A 19,722-nucleotide genomic window follows, 5' to 3' on the forward strand; every position below is an offset into this window, starting at 1 on the left:
GCGCTAAAAAGGGCATTATAAACTCCCCCTGATTTACATATGTTATGAATGTACGTCAGGGACTACAAGTAAATTGTTTGATTATTAACTTGATTTCGTCATATAGAAATAGTAAGCGAAAGTTGGTCGTGCGTTTTCATGGCTTTCCAAAGGAGAAAAATACGAGAAAATGTCATTGATTAAAACACAATTAAATTAAACTTACGTCTGCAAAAATGATTGTGAGACTGTGATGTGATTTTGCCTTTTTTGCGATTTAACAATTGCAAAATACATTAATGACATTTGTTTTTCAACAAAACGTCACGCATGCGCGATTTTTGTTTAAGCTATTTGGCCAAGGCACTGGACCACTGGTGGTCCTATGGTACCCCAATGGTAGCACCTGTCTAATGGTGACTTTTCCAAAATGTAAGCAGAGCAACAGCAATCTTTCAAAAAGCGATATAAACAAAAATAATCACTGTTTTTGAACTCTACAACAACTCTACAACAACTCTACAACAACTGGAAGGCTAACTTGGACGCCATCTTTGAAGCCTGCATGATCGCCGCCATTGAGGGTACGGAGGCGAAATATATCACTTCGAAATTGCCGGATATTTTGCAAAAAACAGTGGTCTTTGAGCCTGCTTAGTGTCAAAAAACCTTGAACAATGTTTAGACTTCAATATAAAACAAGTTTGAACGACATTTGTACATGTTTAAGCTTCTTTTTAGAAGGATGAAAAGCGAACTTTGTTTTGGCACGTGAAAACATGCCTTATAACTTGAATACAAAACTGACACCTCTCGTTTTTTTTCATTAAAAGGATGTAAAACACACTTGTCCATCCTTATAATATTGTTTGAATCTTTGAAAATGAAGCTGTCAGGGCAAAAAACGCTGTTTTTCGGTAAATTTTGTGTTTCCGAGCAAAATTAGCTCGCCCCAGTCCTTTTTGAAAGTTCAGAGCATAAAAAAAAGAAAAACACTTTGCAAAATATTTCATAATATTAGCAAAAAAATATTTTGAGTTCGTTTTAAAAAAAATTGTTATGCCATACTATTGTGTTATTATTAGTTGCACCATAAAAGAGACAATATTAAAAAACAGTCAATACCCATTTAAAAAAAGACAAAAACACAAATGACATTCCGTATTCATAACTTTTGAAACACTTGAGCAAAAATTGTACTGTAATACAAGTATATAAAAAAGATTATATAAAACAAATTCCGAAGAAACAAGACATCTTGAGATTGCAAAATATGAATCAAAACAAGACGAGAAGTAAACTGTAAATTTTCGACTTTATTTCAAAGTCATCCTCAGACAGAAAGTCATCCTCATTCTGTCTGAGGATGACTTTGAAATAAAGTCGAAAATTTACAGTTTACTTCTCGACTGTTTGGTTAAACATGACAATCAAAAACTAGGAACAACAGTTTATCGCAAGCCAACACATACTGACCGACTACTAGACCAATCATCTTACAACCCTACATCACACAAAGCCACCACAATCAGAACATTAACAAGACGTGCACAAATCATATGTGATTCACCGGACGCTCTACAAAATGAAAACAACTATCTCAAACGTGTTTTTGACAAAAACAACTATAACTCTGACTTTATCAAACGCAACACTTACAAACCCAACGAACCCAACGAAACGAACAACTCAGTGACAACAGCAACGATACCTTACATCAAAGGTACGTCTGAGACTATCTCGCGTATCTTACGACCATACAACATACGTGTCGCACACAAACCAATCACAACATTACGACAAGTACTAACGAACATAAAGGACAAAGAACAACCTAACGAACGACAAGGTGCAGTTTACAAAATAAACTGCTCCGACTGCCACGCCTCTATATCGGGGAAACTGGCAGGAACTTAAACATAAGACTTACTGAGCACAAACGAGCTACTAAGAAACAAGACAAAACTAATCACATTGCCGAACATCACCGAATCACAAAGCACAACATTGACTGGGACTCGGCAAAATGCATCACTTACAGTACTGACTATAGACAACGGCTTACATTAGAAAGTTGGTATACCAACTTGGAACAAACCCCTGAACAGATCACAGCAATTACCGGCACCTTACAAACGACTTATTCACAATACAAACAAACGATCAACTAAAACATTACACTTCAAACTAATTCACAATGACAATACATAATTGACACATTACAACTAAAACGTCACACCTAAATCACATATCACAACTAAAAATAAAATATTTCACTTCACACTAATCCACAATGACAATACATTTCCTGCACATTTCCTGTACACACAATACAATGACGTAAGAACCAGACAATAAATACGGCTAACCTGACGTTTACTCCTCATTTGACTCTGAAGATGACTACCGCTAAGGTTGTCGAAACGTAAGTCAACAACATCAAAAATAGTCCTTCTCAGGACTTTATTAACCTGGACGATCATCATTTACAAACATATAACGATACTCCCGGGTTCAAACCATTTACTTTATTACAGTTTACTTCTCGTCTTGTCTTGATTCATATTTTGCAATCTCAAGATGTCTTGTTTCTTCGGAATTTGTTTTATATTATACTTCTTTAAATTGTCGGCTGGTCATGATTTTTGGTATAAAAAAGATTATTAGCCTAATATTATAGAATCATCATATATTTTCACAAATATGACCAAACATTTTAAACACACATCCTAAAATATAATGTATTACATATACATTTATCATCATCTGTATTACAAGAAAAAACTAATTTTACAATCAATATGATATACTATAAAATTTTGATACATAATTTAGCTTTGCCTGCTTTAAAATCATTTTAAAACCCTGGTTCAAACCACTGAGGACGAGGGTTGCTTTTTGGCATTTATGTAGAGCAGGTTATATTAGCAATACTTGTCATAGTGTACACTTGGCTATTTATTTATGAGCATGAACTTGCTGATAAAATGCTCAATACACAAATGTGGATGTATGTCAAATTTTCCACCAGTTCTTAAGAAGTGGGAGAAGTAAATGACAAGAACCAACAATCACCCACAATTCAAAATTTCAAATCATCACTTTCACACATTACAAAAAGAGCATGTGAAATTCTTACTAAGCAAATCTAACTTTAAAAACAATAAAATTGCTATGAAACATGTTATATTAAGTGGATTGTGTGTATTTTGCACAGCATTTAAAGATACAGACTACCTGTTATCAGTTTTATCTTAAATTTTTGGTCTTTCGACGACAAATAAGAAATTCATATTTCGAAGCAAGTTCTCACTTTTATGTTTTATATAATACAGCGTTACGTATACAAAACATGTCTTGGAACGTCCACAGTGCATCTTAAGACATTAATTAACCAAATTTTGCTAACGGTTTTGAAAAAAATAAAACATTTAGGCTAGCATTCTTTTTCCAAGTTAGCAGTTTTTGCAAAACAATCCGTCGCGCAAATAAAACAGTCCACGCGAGATACACGCGAAGCGGCTAAGTGGCTTCAGTCAAGTCTAGGCCAGTGAACTCGACATTTGAATAACTGGAATGATAACCGAAGCCAAAAATTGAAGCCAAAAAAATATTTGTTGTCATCATTCGTCATCACACGTCAGGCTCTAGTCTCTCGCGTGTTCATTTTATTTTTTTAAATCATTTGTCCCTTGGTAATGGTAGAGTTCGGATCTTGATCAGAGCGTAAAAATAACGAAATGTTTGTAATGAAAAGGTTCACGGAAAGTGAATCAAAGTGATAAATCGAGAAGCAAGATGAGGTGAACTTAGTCGATCTGCTCTAACGCTGCGGTTTTCTGTTAAAACATATCAAAGTCTTTAAGGATATTCAATTATTGATATCGAGATGACAACCATTTAGTATTTCAAGTTTCAAGCACTATCAAAATCGATGAAAAATACAATCGCTCTGTAAAAAGTAAAAATGCGAGTTATAGACTCGATATTTTTTATGAAACTGGATATTCAAGTTTCTTTTTTATTCGGAAAAACAGATCTTAAAATCCACTTAAATGACAAAAAAGACAAACACTGTCTTTTTTGTTTTCCGTTTGAAAGTTTACCTTCCGACGAAAGAAAAATTTATGCTTGAATATTTTTTCGTCATATTTTCTATTGTATTGTCTTTTTAGCAAACACAGTGTAATTTTCAGTTGGCTTTTCCTCGTTACAAGTTGTAAGTTAAAACGAACTCACTGTAGTAAAGTTTCAGCTGTAAAAATAACCTTTGCGATGAGTTGGCCTCGTGTGTTGTTTGTCGTGATGTTGTTTATATGTTTATGCTTTTGCAATTTGTATTCAAATTTATATTGGCCGTGTATGTTTGGCACTCAGGGGAATGAAACTGACGTTCAAACCGCGTGAATATTCGACTTTGAAGGACTGGAACTGACGTACAAACCGCGCAAGAGACTAGGACTTTGGCTTCAATTTTATATCTATAAAATGTATTGTGGTTATCATTCCAGATATATATATATGGAGTTCACTGGTCTAGGCATTTGTATAATGATTAGCCTTCCAGTTGTTTTAGAGTTCACTGGCTATTTGGCCAAGGCACTGGACCACTGGTGGTCCTATGGTACCCCAATGGTAGCACCTGTCTAATTGTGACTTTTCCAAAATGTAAGCAGAGCATCAGCAATCTTTCAAAAAGCGATATAAACAAAAATAATCACTGTTTTTGAATTCAAACCAAACAAAATTTCGGCCCAGAGCAAGTCCATATCATATCATATCATGGTTTTTATCGCGTGGAGCTATTGTGCACACGCGTGGGGAAAGAGGTGTGGTAAAAATAGACAGGAAGTAGGGAAGTGCGTTGTGTTTACAACACAAATAGAAATCGTCTGACAACAGAGCAAAGTCAGTAACTTTTTTTCAATTTCGAAGAAAATGTGGAAAGCAGCAGCAGGCCATAATGTTCAGATGGATAACGGAGACGACGACGATTGGGAAACCGATCCTGATTTTGTGGTGAGCGTATATTACTGCTCAAACGATTCATAATATCTGAACGGATTAGATACTCTAAGTTACAGTTTTCTTAGAAATCGAGTAGGTCTAAATGTAAAGCATCTTTTGTACAATTTTATAATAACGATAGCGTTAGAGATAGTTTGCTGTTTGTTCTTATACGAATGGCATGTTCTAAGTCTAGGTATTTTCCTGATTACCTATGATTCTATTGCTTTGAATATGTAATATCAAATATGTATGACTATTTCCGGACTTCAAAGCGAAATACTGGCTATAAGGAAACAGCGTTTTAACGTTTGGTTAATCTCTGCACATCAAATAAATAATGTACTGAAGCAACACAGTGTTGATATTTTTACAGTCTGCCAAAACTTTAACTTTTAGAAGTAATGAATGATCACCTCATAATCCTCATTGAAAGTTTGCCAGATTTGGGAGTGTGGCAATGGGCACTCTGTGCTTGATATATTTCAACAGTATAGTCGACAGACTGTACCTGAATAAAAAAATTGAAACTAACAAGTATTCCACGTGTATTAGGCTGCTGCACCTGAAAAATTTGTGTGTATTTTGACTAGACTATAATGTTTGTACAGTGTACTGAAGATCTTGGGTGTGTAATTTTGTCAAAACTAGGCTTTTAGGCATGCATATTTTGAATCTTGGGTCACTTCTGTCTGAATGCACCTATTAACACACTTGAGATCTTGTTAAAACATGCCACAATTTGCAGTCTGGAAAGATGGCATAAAATCCTACACTAAAGTGACATGTATGAGTAATTTTGCACATGTGACCCATTTTTTACCTTTGTGCAACAGCAAAACCTCTCATAACTTTACATTTTATTCGGTTAACTTGGAAATGTTTGATTTTACAACAGAATGATGTTTCCGAGAAGGAACAAAGATGGGGAGCAAAAACTGTGGAAGGCTCAGGTCACATGGAATCAATTAAGTGTGTTCATCAAATTGTTTTCATAAATTATTGATAAATTTTGTCGTTATGATGTCATGCATGTAATTTTATAGCATCAACGATCTAAGAAAGAATGTCACTAAAGATCATCAAGATATTAAGAAAGGTAATCTTTCTAATTGACACTTCAAAAATGAAGATCTTAACCACTCAAATGCATGTACTATATTGAGCATGTCCACATAATATATCTTTGTAGATGAAGCGGAGAAAGGGTATCCTTTTTTTTATTACAACCACTATGAAGCCATTTCCAAAAATGAGCAGACTAGTGAGATATATAGCAATTGCACATTGCATAAAGCTTGTTTTTAATTCTAAAAGAATTTCACTAATGCTTTTTTATACAACACTGTGTCTTTCATTGTAAATCAAAGTTATCAGCCTAACTTCACTAAATAGACCCAAAGCATCTTACGGATATGGTGGTAAATTTGGGGTTCAGAAAGATAGAATGGATAAGGTTAGAGTGATTTGAAAGATGTGATATTTTTTAGAGAATGAACAGAGGAAAAATGCTTTCCATTTTAGTCTGCTTTGGGTCATGATCATGTTGAAGACCTGTCCAAGCATAGCTCTCAAGTTGATGCAGCCAAGGGATTTGGTGGCAAGTTTGGAGTTCAAAAAGACCGCGTTGATAAGGTATTAATTAGAGATTTATAACAGGTGCTTTCATTCAGTTATACAACAAAGTTGTTGAGTAATGAAGTATGTTTTTGACTCAGACCATTTATTTCGCTTAGTCTGCTGTTGGCTTTGATTATGAAGGCAAAACTGAAAAACATGCCTCGCAAAAAGGTAAACAGACACGACAAATCATGCAATCCAACTGAGGTTTCCTTAAATCTTAAAATAAACTTGCAGTAATTCACAAATGTCAGTGATAAGGTTGTGGAAACTACACAAAAAGCAAATGTCTTGATTTTTCCTGCCAGACTATTCCAAGGGATTTGGTGGAAAATATGGCGTTCAGAAAGACAGAGTTGATAAGGTAGGCAGCTAAAGTATAACTTGCATGTGAGATGTCAATGGCACTTTGACAGTGTACTGGAAAATAGTTTATAATTTACTTTAGTCAGCTGAGGGTTGGGAGTACCAGGCCGAGTTGGAAAAACATGAATCGCAGAAAGGTAAAGAGAAAAGAACTTGTTTTGTTGATATTTGTGTAATTACTAGTTAACTCGTTTGAAAATTCCGACTCAATTTTGCATCCATTCGTGTCACTATTGCTCTCAAGAATGTGACTTTGACTGTTGTTAAATTGCCCAGATTTGACTTAAGATGTCAGTTAACAAAGCCATGCATGTGTATCGTGTAGATTACAGCAAAGGATTTGGTGGTAAATATGGCATTCAAAAAGATCGCGTTGACAAGGCTAGTATTTATATATATGCATTGTGTAGAGAGTCTCATAATGAGACGTTCACCTTTACGCTTTCGCCACCATTGCACCATTTCGCAGGAGTCACCATTGCGCTATGGCGATAGCCCGGAGGGCCCATTGTTGTACACTTTGTACATATAAATATATAATATCACGAAGTTTTTAGTTTTTTATCACGTGATAATCCATGTGTTTAGAGTGCTGAAGGTTGGGATTATGAAGGAAAAACAGAAAAACATGCTTCTCAGAAAGGTATAATTGGCTGTGTGGTTGCGGAAGGTTAACTGAACGTAGCGAGCCTAATATTTTTCTTTTTAAAGACTATTCAACTGGTTTTGGCGGAAAGTACGGGGTCCAAACAGATCGAGTCGATAAAGTTAGTAAACAAAGAATATCTTTGATGACTGCATGGCTAACTTTTACCAGTGCAATGTGTCTTTATGTTGGCAACATCATTTTTGGTTAATTTGTCGATTGACTTATACTGTCGTATTTCATATTTGTAAGTTGTGCAATATTGTAATAATCCATGTGTTTAGAGTGCTGAAGGTTGGGATTATGAAGGAAAAACAGAGAAACATGCTTCTCAGAAAGGTACGATTGGTTGTGTGGGGGGAGGATTCACTGAACGTCGCGAACGTAAGATTTTTCTTTTTTAAAGACTATTCAACTGGTTTTGGAGGAAAGTACGGGGTCCAAACGGATCGAGTCGATAAGGTTAGGAAATACAGAATTTCTTTGAGGACTTTCAAATCCAAAATGCCTTTTGTCTGTTCTGTGTGTGTATTTGGCGCGCGCAGGGGGGGGGCAGGTAAGAGAAATGGAAGAAAGCGCTTGCTTTACACCATGAAATCATGGGATTTGCAAAAGTACACACATTACGACAAACTGATCATGTTATATCCCCTGTTATCCCAATTTCAGTCCGCAGTGGGATACGAATACCAATCGGTAACAGAGAAACATGCTTCGCAAAAAGGTAAAGACTTAATTCCAGAATGTTGTATGTGTTAATTGACTTTTTGCTGAATTGAACGTCAATTTGAACAGATTATTCTGCTGGATTCGGCGGGAAATATGGTGTGCAAACCGATCGTGTTGACGAGGTGATGTTTATAAACGTTTACAGAAATAGTTCTGCTGTTTGCTTTAGGAAATTTGTTTACTTTTCTTTGTTATTTCATAACAGTATATTATAGGAATGCAACATACCGCCATAAATGCTTCTAAGCCAATCAAAGGCGTTATTTCACCGAAACTGATGCTTCCCATATAGTAATAAGGATTAATGATTCACGTAGTTTAAACCCAGCGGAAAAAAATATAACTGTTTGAAAACAAACCAAAGACCTCTAGGCAATAACGAAAAAACTTTAACCGGTTTTGTTATCATTCTTTGCAATACAGTCTGCCGGAACATTCGAAGACATGAGCGATGTGAAATCGACTTACAAAACAGCGAAGCCAAGCGTGAGCACAGGTTTGTGGTCATTGCATATATTTGTAAGGAATAACTATAACTGAGACATACTGCAGTCTGATTGGTTAAGCAACCAAGCGTTGGTGGTCTGATTGCAAATCTCTCCGATGGTAATGTTTGTGTATGATGTAAAGCCATAACTCACACTACAATGGGTGATGACTTTCTTCATAGGAGCTGCGGGAAGTCTGAAAGCGCGCTTTGAAAACATGGCGAAAGCCGGCGAAGAGGTAAAGTAAGACATTAGTCAACGTTGAAACTTCAGTTTGAAAGACTGGGGCCAAATTACGTACCTGAGAGTGCACTTACCAGAGATGAACGCATTTAATGGGTGATAAGAATTTGACTTGTTTCATACAGGAAGACAGAAAGAGAGCCGAAGAGGAGAAGGCCCGTCGCATTGCACGGGAGAAGAGAGAACGCGAAGCAGCCGAAAGACGACAGGCTCAGGTAATTTTTCTTTTCGATACTTGGATGACTGGTTTGAATAGAACTCGGTTATCACAACGATAAATTTCGACCACGAAACTACTTTGTACAACTTTAATGATATCTTCTAGCCAAATCAAAGGTCGGAATTAATAACCGAGAACAAAGCCAATTTTGAAACTTGGTTTTTGACCATAAAATACAGATCTTTTGAACTTGCTTTAAGTTGAACAACCTCGACGTTGGAGTTTATATTTAGTTGACAGGTTTCAACTCAACACGCTCCGAAATGCACTATTTGGTTGCTTGGCTAACTTCAAAGACAATTCTTAGAAGGGAAATCCTTAAAACATGCAAATATTTTATTTCAAGGAGGCAGAACGGGAAAGAGCTGCTCAAGAAGCAGAGGAATCCGAAAGAGCCGAAGCAGAACGTGCAGAGGCCGAACTGGCCGAAGCTGAGGCGAGAGAACGCGAGGAAGCAGAACGTGCTGAAGCTGAGGCGAGAGAACGCGAGGAAGCAGAACGTGCCGAAGCTGAGGCGAGAGAACGCGAGGAAGCAGAACGTGCCGAAGCTGAGGCGAGAGCACGCGAGGAAGCAGAACGTGCCGAAGCCCCTGGCGGTAATTATGAAGACACTGGCGATGATTATGGCTACAATGAACCAGAGGATGATCATCTTTACGGCAACGTTGATGATACTGTCGTAAGTTCTTAATATTTAAGCGATATAGCTTTGACGTAATGTAACAATAAAGATTACACGAGTGAAAGGTGCAATGACGTCAGCATAGAACATATTCCAGGTCATAAGAGTAGGTGAAGAAAATTGGAAAATGTGGCTAATGAAACGGTGTTAAAGTTTTATCTACACCGTAGATCGGGCAATTGAAATTTTGACCGTAAGTCGCGCGGGAATATTGCTTTCCCCAAGAGAAATCTCTGAGTTCGATTCATCGTTTTCCCTATGGAAACATTGATGACTGTGCTCAGCAAAAATTCAAAGGATGATCTCATTTGTTTTCTCAACCAATTTTATCTTTTAATGTTTGTTTTTAGGACACTGGTGTAACAGCTGTTGCCTTATACGATTATCAAGCAGGTACGTTTGATAGCATACACGTTGCATTTCATCCAAATTACACATAGTTAGCAAGTCATCCAAATTACACATAGGTGTATGTCATCCAAATTACACATAGGTAGTATGTCATCCAAATTACACGTAGGTAGTAAGTCATCCAAATTACACATAGGTAGTATGTCATCCAAATTACACATAGGTAGTATGTCATCCAAATTACACATAGGTAGTAAGTCATCCAAATTACACATAGGTAGTAAGTCATCCAAATTACACATAGGTAGTATGTCATCCAAATTACACATAGGTAGTATGTCATCCAAATTACACATAGGTAGTATGTCATCCAAATTACACGTAGGTAGTAAGTCATCCAAATTACACATAGGTAGTATGTCATCCAAATTACACATAGGTAGTATGTCATCCAAATTACACATAGGTAGTAAGTCATCCAAATTACACATAGGTAGTAAGTCATCCAAATTACACATAGGTAGTATGTCATCCAAATTACACATAGGTAGTATGTCATCCAAATTACACATAGGTAGTATGTCATCCAAATTACACATAGGTAGTAAGTCATCCAAATTACACATAGGTAGTATGTCATCCAAATTACACATAGGTAGTATGCCATCCTAATTACACGTAGGTAGTATTTCATCCAAATTACACGTAGGTAGTGTGTCATCCAAATTACACGTAGGTATTATTTCATCCAAATTACACGTAGGTAGTTTGTCATCCTAATTACACGTAGGTAGCATATCATCCTAATTACACGTAGGTAGTATGTCATCCTAATTACACGTAGGTAGTATTTCATCCTAATTACACGTAGGTAGTATGTCATCCTAATTACACGTAGGTAGTATGTCATCCTAATTACACGTAGGTAGTATGTCATCCTAATTACACGTAGGTAGTATGTCATCCTAGTTACACGTAGGTAGTATGCCATCCTAATTACACGTAGGTAGTATTTTATCCAAATTACACGTAGGTAGTGTGTCATCCAAATTACACGTAGGTAGTATTTCACCCAAATTACACGTAGGTAGTATGTCATCCTAGTTACACGTAGTAGTATGCCATCCTAATTACACGTAGGTAGTATTTTATCCAAATTACACGTAGGTAGTGTGTCATCCAAATTACACGTAGGTAGTATTTCACCCAAATTACACGTAGGTAGTATTTTATCCAAATTACACGTAGGTAGTGTGTCATCCAAATTACACGTAGGTAGTGTGTCATCCAAATTACACGTAGGTAGTATTTCACCCAAATTACAGGTAGGTAGTATTTTATCCAAATTACACGTAGGTAGTGTGTCATCCAAATTACACGTAGGTAGTATTTCACCCAAATTACACGTAGGTAGTATGTCATCCAAATTACACGTAGGTAGTATGTCATCCAAATTACACGTAGGTAGTATGTCATCCAAATTACACGTAGGTAGTATGTCATCCAAATTACACGTAGGTATTATTTCATCCAAATTACACGTAGGTAGTATGTCATCCAAATTACACGTAGGTATTATTTCATCCAAATTACACGTAGGTAATATTTCATCCAAATTACACGTAGGTAGTATGTCATCCTAATTACACGTAGGTAGTTTGTCATCCAAATTACACGTAGGTAGTATGTCATCCTAGTTACACGTAGGTAGTATGCCATCCTAATTACACGTAGGTAGTATTTTATCTAAATTACACGTAGGTAGTGTGTCATCCAAATTACACGTAGGTAGTATTTCACCCAAATTACACGTAGGAAGTATTTCATCCAAATTACACATAGGTAGTATGTCATCCAAATTACACATAGGTAGTAAGTCATCCAAATTACACATAGGTAGTAAGTCATCCAAATTACACATAGGTAGTATGTCATCCAAATTACACATAGGTAGTATGTCATCCTAGTTACACGTAGGTAGTATGCCATCCTAATTACACGTAGGTAGTATTTTATCTAAATTACACGTAGGTAGTGTGTCATCCAAATTACACGTAGGTAGTATTTCACCCAAATTACACGTAGGTAGTATTTCATCCAAATTACACATAGGTAGTATGTCATCCAAATTACACATAGGTAGTAAGTCATCCAAATTACACATAGGTAGTAAGTCATCCAAATTACACATAGGTAGTATGTCATCCAAATTACACATAGGTAGTTTGTCATCCAAATTACACGTAGGTAGTATGCCATCCTAATTACACGTAGGTAGTATTTCATCCAAATTACACGTAGGTAGTGTGTCATCCAAATTACACGTAGGTATTATTTCATCCAAATTACACGTAGGTAGTTTGTCATCCTAATTACACGTAGGTAGTATATCATCCTAATTACACGTAGGTAGTATGTCATCCAAATTACACGTAGGTAGTATGTCATCCAAATTACACGTTGGTAGTATTTCACCCAAATTACACGTTGGTAGTATGTCATCAAATTACACGTAATAAAATCAAACGAAGTATTCATCCAAATCACCCGCATATGTCAATCTAACTATACGAAGTATGTCATCCTAATTACACGTAGTGTGTCATCAAAATGACACATAATATGTTATCCTAATCACACATACTCTGTGCCTTTTTTTGAATAAGAAATGTTGCAATTTCTGTTTCATTTAAGCTGATGATGACGAACTGACGTTTGACCCCGACGAGATAATCACAAACATCGAGCAGATAGACGAAGGATGGTGGCGTGGCTGCTGTCGCGGAAAAGTTGGCATATTTCCCGCAAATTATGTCGAATTGCAGTAAAACGTATCGCAAAAATTTGCTGGAAATTAATTTGGCATTTTACACCTTTCGCTCATGCTATAGTTTGTCGTCGTTGCGAAAGACTTCATTCGAAATAAGTTATTCAATTGTGTCGTGGTATGAAATGCGAACTTTAGTGAACAAATTTTTTTATTTTGGAAAAATTAATTCGGATACTGGACAATTCATTTTTCCAAATAGTTCAATATCGATGATGTTTTGTTGACCGAAAGTTTATTCTCGTCAAAGAATGAAGCGAATTCTTAATGTCATTAAATTTTTGCTATTCAAGTGTTGCCGTCGTAATATTATATACTTTTCTTTTGATCAAGACATGTAATCGGTAGTTTATCGTTTTATAGGAAATATAATTTTTTACAACTGACTCTTTGTGCAAGAAGTTTTTTCTAAGATTACAGCGAAATAGCGTGATTTCGAGATATTTCATTTATTAACCTGACAATTTTCGCATATTGCGCACACCGAGTGCCTAATTGCGGTAAGTCGGAAATAAGTCATCGACGAATCCTATTCCAAACTTTTAAAGATCTGAACACCTTTTCCGACAAGCCAAATCGTTTATTCCTTCGACAATTCACAAGGTTTCCGCCACAGACCGTGAGCACAAGATATACCAGCATGTACTACTGAAACACCCTTTACCCAGCCCCAAACCTCCCCAATAACCCCCCTCCCCCCCAATAAGTAGTACTCGAACGCAATAAACGGTACCTTTTCGTTATTGCTACTGCGATTGTTGCTGATCGGAAGTTTGAGAGAGTTCGTTCTCCGGCTGACCGGAAGTTTGTTGCGCTGCTTGAGCTACCTGCACCTGTTGAGCTTGCTGTTGTGCTTGTTCCGGGGTCGCGGCGATGTAGACTTGTTGGGAACCGTCTTGCCCCGGTGCAGTCAATTGATAGATCTACATAAAAACGAAAATAGAATATGACAACAGGAAACTTTCGATGCTGTTCTGAACAAGACCCACAACAGACGTTCAATCGGGCTACGCGAACTTTGGTTTACAATTGCGCGTTATTCTTGGGTTTCAGTCACTACAGTGGCCACAGAAAATAAGGAAGTTCGCCCACGCCATCTGGAAGCTCACAATAGTAGTGATAGTAAATTCTTTTGTATCTGACCTCAAACATGGCGGAATTATAGCAAAAAGAATATCATTAGAAAGGGGGGAATTAAACATCTTTGATACACCCAAAAATTCAAGAATGGTTGCCTGCTTACGAGCTTTCAACAAAAACCTTACCTGACCAACAAATGAGGCGTATTGCTGCGGAGTTCCAGAAGCTTGCGTCATAGTTTGTCTAACATTCTGCGCGTCCGACGATTGCTCGATTTCTTGACTCGCGACTTGCTGCTGACCAGGTTGAGACTGCTGTGCTTGCATGGCTCCTTGTTGCACCTGAGCGACCTGCGCTTGCCCCAGTTGCGGTTGTGAAGTGACGACACCCTGCACCTGAACAGTTCCGGTCTGTTGTTGCGTCTGTTGCCCCGGTTGCACCTGTTGTTGCTGTTGTATTTGTTGCACGGTCGCCATTTGTTGTATGCGATTAATGTACTGCATTGAACTCGGGAAGGGAATCTGAAGGAATAAGATTCGAACATCGTTATTATAACGAATATTTAAACCGATCTGGAATGGATCCACTAGAAGAAACTTTACATAAGTCTCAACTGGCGTCGTCTTCCTTTATATCAATATGCAGCAGAAATAAAGATCGACCAACCTGATACGTTGCTTCCCCTTGATCTGGCTGTTGGGTTTGAATTAGTTGCTGCTGAGCCTGAAACAAACCACATTTAATTAGAAAAGTAAGCGTATGTAAGCGAAATGTAGCCATAAGGATTTTTTCTTTCTTGTGTATTATATCAAGTACTGCCGAAGCTTTTTCTCGTAGAGTTGTATATATATAAGCATTGCTTGCATATTTTATTTCGTCAGGAAAAATATCGTCTTTTCTGGAAGATGTAATGAATGCTTTGAATTTTGATTGAAGTATACATCGCCTCCAATAGTTATATGTTGATAAAAAACTCGCTAACGGATACTCACGGTAGGCATGGAAACGACGACCGCGCCTTGTTGAGGTTGAGCTATACCACCAATGATTGCTGCCTGTGGTTGATTGGTTACCTGAAGCTGCTGGGCTTGATTTTGATTGGCTTGGACACCGTGAGGCTTTTATAGAAGAGAGAGAAACAAAAGTAAGCTATCATTGCACAAAGAGATAGAACTACGAAAAACTGCATTGGGATAGGCGTTGAAGGGCAATGGTTATTCCTGTAAGGTTCGTGCGATGAGCGTGTGAAGGTGATGACCATCCGTACACCATTCATGGGATAGGCGTGTGAAGGTGATGACCATCCGTGCACCATTCATGGGATAGGCGTGTGAAGGTGATGACCATCCGTGCACCATTCATGGGATAGGCGTGTGAAGGTGATGACCATCCGTGCACCATTCATGGGATAGGCGTGTGAAGGTGATGACCATCCATGCACCATTCATGGGATAGGCGTGTGAAGGTGATGACCATCCGTGCACCATTCATGGGATAGGCGTGTGAGGGTGATGCCCATCCGTGCACCATTCATGGGATAGGCGTGTGAAGGTGATGACCATCCGTACACCATTCATGGGATAGGCGTGTGAAGGTGATGACCATCCGTGCACCATTCATGGGATAGGCGTGTGAAGGTGATGACCATCCGTGCACCATTCATGGGACACGCGTGTGAAGGTGATGACCATCCGTGCACCATTCATGGGATGGGCATGTGAAGATACGTAATGACCAATCCAGCACGGTTCACGAGACGGGCATGTGAGGGTTATGCCGACCGGGATAAAACAATAAACGATGTACACCAAATTAAATCGATTATCTTACCTGCTGGTATTGTTGTGAGAATTGAAAGTAATACTGAACTTGGTCTTGCGGTGCCATGATCGTGTGACGGATGGTTTCCTGTGTATAAACAATGCTCAAGTAATATACACATGAATGCCGACTTGTAGGGCTGTAGTACTGTCGATGATTGAGATGAGGGGGGGAGGGGACGTTATATTCATATGGGCATGTTAAAATACGCAGAAAACAATGGTTTCAATAGAACTTAAAACAGAATACGATTCACGTATGTGTATGAGCCCACTCAATTATTGATGTTACACATTACAGCCGACTTGTTAGACCTGGAAATTTTGACAACAAAATTTACTTAAAGAAACATTTGGTAGATTGTTTTCATTTAACGTAAAGAGAGTGGGATGTATGACTGTAAAATTTTTAAAATTACGACAAGCTTTTACTATCTTATTTTGAGTAGAATAAAACAATTCTACACGTAGAGAAAACTGATGGAATATTCGATGGTTTTTCTTTGGGTCAGGCGGTATCATCATTTGGACAAGATTAAAGAATTAAAATAGATTTCACAGGCAAACTTCCTATATTATCACAAAAATTCCTACATCATCACAACGTCAAATGGAGAAATGCATTACAGCTTCTCATGTAGAGCCAAACTATTCAAACATAGTCCGCTTTCTTATAGCGTAAACATATATAATATTATAGTATTGACGAAACAAAACCTTAACATTTTTGCAATCAAATTTTAGAAGGTATACTAGTCTTAATACTTTATAGTTATAATGTGAATTTATAGTGTTTTAGATACTTACTAGTTGTAGATAATCAAACTTATTTCCTTTTGTAATTGTTGTTGTGGCAAACTGCATTTTAGCCTAATGGCTATTCAGTGTAAGTAATAAAGTATCGTTATATCAATATACTACTACGCATTTTTTGATAAAACGAGCCTTCAATCGCCGAAACAATGCAAAACTGTAAACGCAAAATGTGATTGAATAACGAGAAATTCCATCTAATCCATTTAGCCAAAACTTTCGCGTTACTTTGTAGTATTTTTGGAAGAACATCATTATTTTGAAGAATCGTTTAAGGTGTTTGAACGTGGAGTTGCAATGTTCAAATGGCCCAATGTTTTTGATGTTAGGAACACGTATTTAATGAAGTGTATCAAACGATATGGTGGAACAAAACTTGAGCGTATTCGTGATTTATTCGAGCAAGTTTGGAAAAATGTATAACGCAAGATATAGCTACAATGACGCAAGTACTGGGCTCGAGGCAAGATCTGAAACTCCTCCATACCTGTCGTTTGCTGGGTTTGAGATCATCTCGAGGAACAATGTCGATGAGGAAATCAAACATGTCATACTTTGTGATTGCCATTGCGATGTCGTTCCTTTGTAAAGTTCTTCTCTTGTTGTCTTCGGTGTGAACCCAAGCCCGCAATGAAAGTTCGTTGATGAAAATCTCAGCTGCTTTGGCGAAAAGGACTGGCGCCTCAGCACTGATCATCTGCACGATAAAAGCATCGCATTTAACAGGACATCAAGTCAAGTCTTTGGACAAGGTGTTACAATCGAAGAGAATTTTTCACCGACTCAGAGCCAAGTGATTCACTACTAGACATAGGTGATTCACTGGACATATGTGATTCACTAGACATAGGTGATTCACTGGACTTAGGTGATTCACTAGACATAGGTGATTCACTAGACATATGTGATTCACTAGACATAGGTGATTCACTAGACATAGATGATTCACTAGACATAGGTGATTCACTAGACATAGGTGATTCACTGGACATAGGTGATTCACGAGACATACGTGATTCACTAGACATAGGTGATTCACTAGACATAGGTGATTCACTAGACATAGATGATTCACTAGACATAGGTGATTCACTGGACATATGTGATTCACTAGACATAGTTGATTCACTGGACATAGGTGATTCAATGGACATAGATGATTCACTACACATAGGTGATTCACTAAACATAGGTGATTCAATGGACATAGATGATTCAATGGACATAGATGATTCACTGGACATAGACAGGAGCTTCTTTCAAATCTCACAACAATATATATGAATGAACATTTATTTGACTGATTAAAAGCATTTCTCTTTTGGATAACATGAACCTTGATTGTGAAAGGCGATTGGAGTGCCATTATACACCCCATCACACATGCATCAAGGAATTATTCACCTTAACTTCCTCATCTTGTTTCATAATCTTTTTTATTCGAGCTAAAGGCAACTCTTGAGTCTTAAAGTCAGTCTGGAAAGCAAAAGCAAGATGAATTTATATCATTTAAAGAACATAATTTTTCCAAGACAAAAATGAAACTTCTTACGCACCATATCCCTAATTTCTTGGGTTCTTTTGGGCCAAAAACTTGCAAGCAGCTGCCCCGCTTCAGTTTGTCCAGGATTTGGCTACCAGAGGAAATTAAACAAAAACATGATATGTGAAGCTAGTACCTCAAGCACAGTTCACTAGTGTAACTTTTAAACTTACCACTGCCTCGGAATACACTGGGTCTGTCATCATAAATACGTACAACGGAGATGCTGAAAACCATCAAAATGAATTTTACTGAAAGCCAATGCCATCGGAACGGTTTGCATGAACATAATAGCCAGAAATATCAAATTAGTGTAGGGCAACTTAAGTATTTTATATGTTAGCACAATTGGAACCTCTTCACAGAACACCTTAATACATTGCTCAACATATTCATCTCTAGCAATAATCAACATAAAATTGCTGCAAGTCATTCATCACAGTTAGCTTAATCTTTTGTGTCAACGCCCTACAGTTCAAAAAGCAGTAAAAATTAGTAACTCTCTCAGCATTGAGAAATTGTGTAAACAGGCTCTGAAACAGCCTCTCAACATATGCTCCAGTTGCAGTGGAAAAATGCTAGCCGGAGTTCATTGATGGGAACACAAGTTACAATTAATAACAACTCTAAGAGGAGTCTGTTCTTCTACAACAAATGAGCTAACCGAAAGAGTCTAAAGAGTAGAAGTTCGAAAAGAAACATTGTGTAAAATTTAGTAGTAACCAGATAATATTCTTATTTCTTTGACAACTTTATAAAGAATTACATTTACGGTTTCAACTTACACTGTTACACAACTATTTCTTATTTGAACTGCTCGAAATCAAACTCAACAATCAGTGAGGAGTTCCATCGTTTGCACATAAAATTTCCCTTTCGGTACTTCAGGATTAAAAACAAAAATACTGCAAATTAAATATCAAAAGACATAAATTTTTGTGTTTACCTTCTGTTTACGATACACGTTCATTGAAATCACTTCACATAATAGTTTTACCGCCAGCAGAATATAAGGTCAGCAGTAAAAAATTGCGGCAACGTCATGTAAGGAGATGAAACGTGCCATTACTTTGCCAACAATGGTCTAATTGGACAAAATAGTTACGATAGTAATGATGAGTAGAGCCCAGAGCCAATCAAAATTCACAGTTGGCCGAGCTGGAAAAGTAATAGAGACGACCCAGGCCTAGAACCCAATTCCACAAGATACCTGACACTGCCCAAATTCTATTGTTACGAGAATTACGATATGCGGCGAGGATGGGCGAGCGAGGCAAGCCGCCATCTTGTGGCAATACTGACGATGAG

At 37.4% G+C, this 19,722-nt stretch overlaps 2 protein-coding genes and 1 long non-coding RNA gene across 6 annotated transcripts; 2 read left to right on the top strand and 1 right to left on the bottom strand.

Moving 5' to 3' along the window:
- The first annotated feature begins 4,802 nt into the window (after positions 1 to 4,802).
- On the top strand, positions 4,803 to 13,544 carry LOC124438349 (src substrate cortactin-like). 3 transcript variants are annotated; one of them, XM_046988415.1, is made up of 23 exons: positions 4,814 to 4,998; positions 5,885 to 5,958; positions 6,033 to 6,085; positions 6,179 to 6,194; positions 6,382 to 6,442; positions 6,511 to 6,621; positions 6,723 to 6,777; positions 6,915 to 6,970; positions 7,055 to 7,109; positions 7,298 to 7,353; positions 7,561 to 7,615; positions 7,684 to 7,739; positions 7,903 to 7,957; positions 8,025 to 8,080; positions 8,288 to 8,342; positions 8,414 to 8,469; positions 8,771 to 8,843; positions 9,018 to 9,073; positions 9,204 to 9,293; positions 9,645 to 9,812; positions 9,852 to 9,977; positions 10,331 to 10,373; positions 13,026 to 13,544. In XM_046988415.1, the coding sequence occupies exons 1-23, from the start codon at positions 4,918 to 4,920 to the stop codon at positions 13,157 to 13,159; spliced, it is 1,641 nt and encodes a 546-aa protein (XP_046844371.1). In that variant the 5' UTR covers positions 4,814 to 4,917; the 3' UTR covers positions 13,160 to 13,544. The 3 variants fall into 3 exon arrangements, with proteins under 3 accessions (XP_046844370.1, XP_046844371.1, XP_046844372.1); XM_046988414.1 differs by having other exon boundaries at positions 4,803 to 4,998; positions 9,645 to 9,977; XM_046988416.1 differs by lacking the exons at positions 7,684 to 7,739; positions 7,903 to 7,957 and having other exon boundaries at positions 9,645 to 9,977.
- LOC124438351 (nuclear transcription factor Y subunit gamma-like) lies at positions 5,093 to 19,421 on the bottom strand. Of its 2 annotated transcripts, XM_046988417.1 has the most exons (11): positions 19,361 to 19,421; positions 18,588 to 18,640; positions 18,428 to 18,505; positions 18,276 to 18,347; positions 17,359 to 17,568; positions 16,069 to 16,146; positions 15,231 to 15,356; positions 14,905 to 14,961; positions 14,424 to 14,759; positions 13,892 to 14,081; positions 5,093 to 5,497 (listed from the first exon to the last, which is right to left on the bottom strand). In XM_046988417.1, exons 2-10 carry the CDS (start codon positions 18,618 to 18,620, stop codon positions 13,905 to 13,907), a joined length of 1,167 nt encoding a protein of 388 aa, XP_046844373.1. In that variant the 5' UTR covers positions 18,621 to 18,640; positions 19,361 to 19,421; the 3' UTR covers positions 5,093 to 5,497; positions 13,892 to 13,904. The 2 variants fall into 2 exon arrangements, with proteins under 2 accessions (XP_046844373.1, XP_046844374.1); XM_046988418.1 differs by lacking the exons at positions 5,093 to 5,497; positions 19,361 to 19,421 and adding an exon at positions 19,200 to 19,248 and having other exon boundaries at positions 13,500 to 14,081.
- Positions 10,390 to 12,766, top strand: LOC124438352. The gene is made up of 2 exons (XR_006946059.1): positions 10,390 to 11,984; positions 12,093 to 12,766. It is a non-coding gene; the product is annotated as an uncharacterized LOC124438352 (long non-coding RNA).
- Positions 19,422 to 19,722: the final 301 nt, after the last annotated feature.

This window comes from Xenia sp. Carnegie-2017, unplaced genomic scaffold (assembly GCF_021976095.1).
Source record: "Xenia sp. Carnegie-2017 unplaced genomic scaffold, XeniaSp_v1 HiC_scaffold_19, whole genome shotgun sequence".
NCBI lineage: Eukaryota > Metazoa > Cnidaria > Anthozoa > Malacalcyonacea > Xeniidae > Xenia > Xenia sp. Carnegie-2017.

Coding starts and splice junctions, on each gene's coding strand:
- LOC124438349 (XM_046988414.1), top strand. CDS start 4,918: ATGTGGAAAGCAGCAGCAGGCCATAATGTTCAGATGGATAACGGAGAC. Junction 7,958..8,024: donor GAAACATGCTTCTCAGAAAG/GTACGATTGGTT, acceptor TCTTTTTTAAAG/ACTATTCAACTGGTTTTGGA. Junction 8,470..8,770: donor AAACCGATCGTGTTGACGAG/GTGATGTTTATA, acceptor TTTGCAATACAG/TCTGCCGGAACATTCGAAGA.
- LOC124438351 (XM_046988417.1), bottom strand. CDS start 18,620: ATGATGACAGACCCAGTGTATTCCGAGGCAGTG. Junction 18,506..18,587: donor CAGTGTATTCCGAGGCAGTG/GTAAGTTTAAAA, acceptor TTCCTCTGGTAG/CCAAATCCTGGACAAACTGA. Junction 14,962..15,230: donor TCGTCGTTTCCATGCCTACC/GTGAGTATCCGT, acceptor GGTTTGTTTCAG/GCTCAGCAGCAACTAATTCA.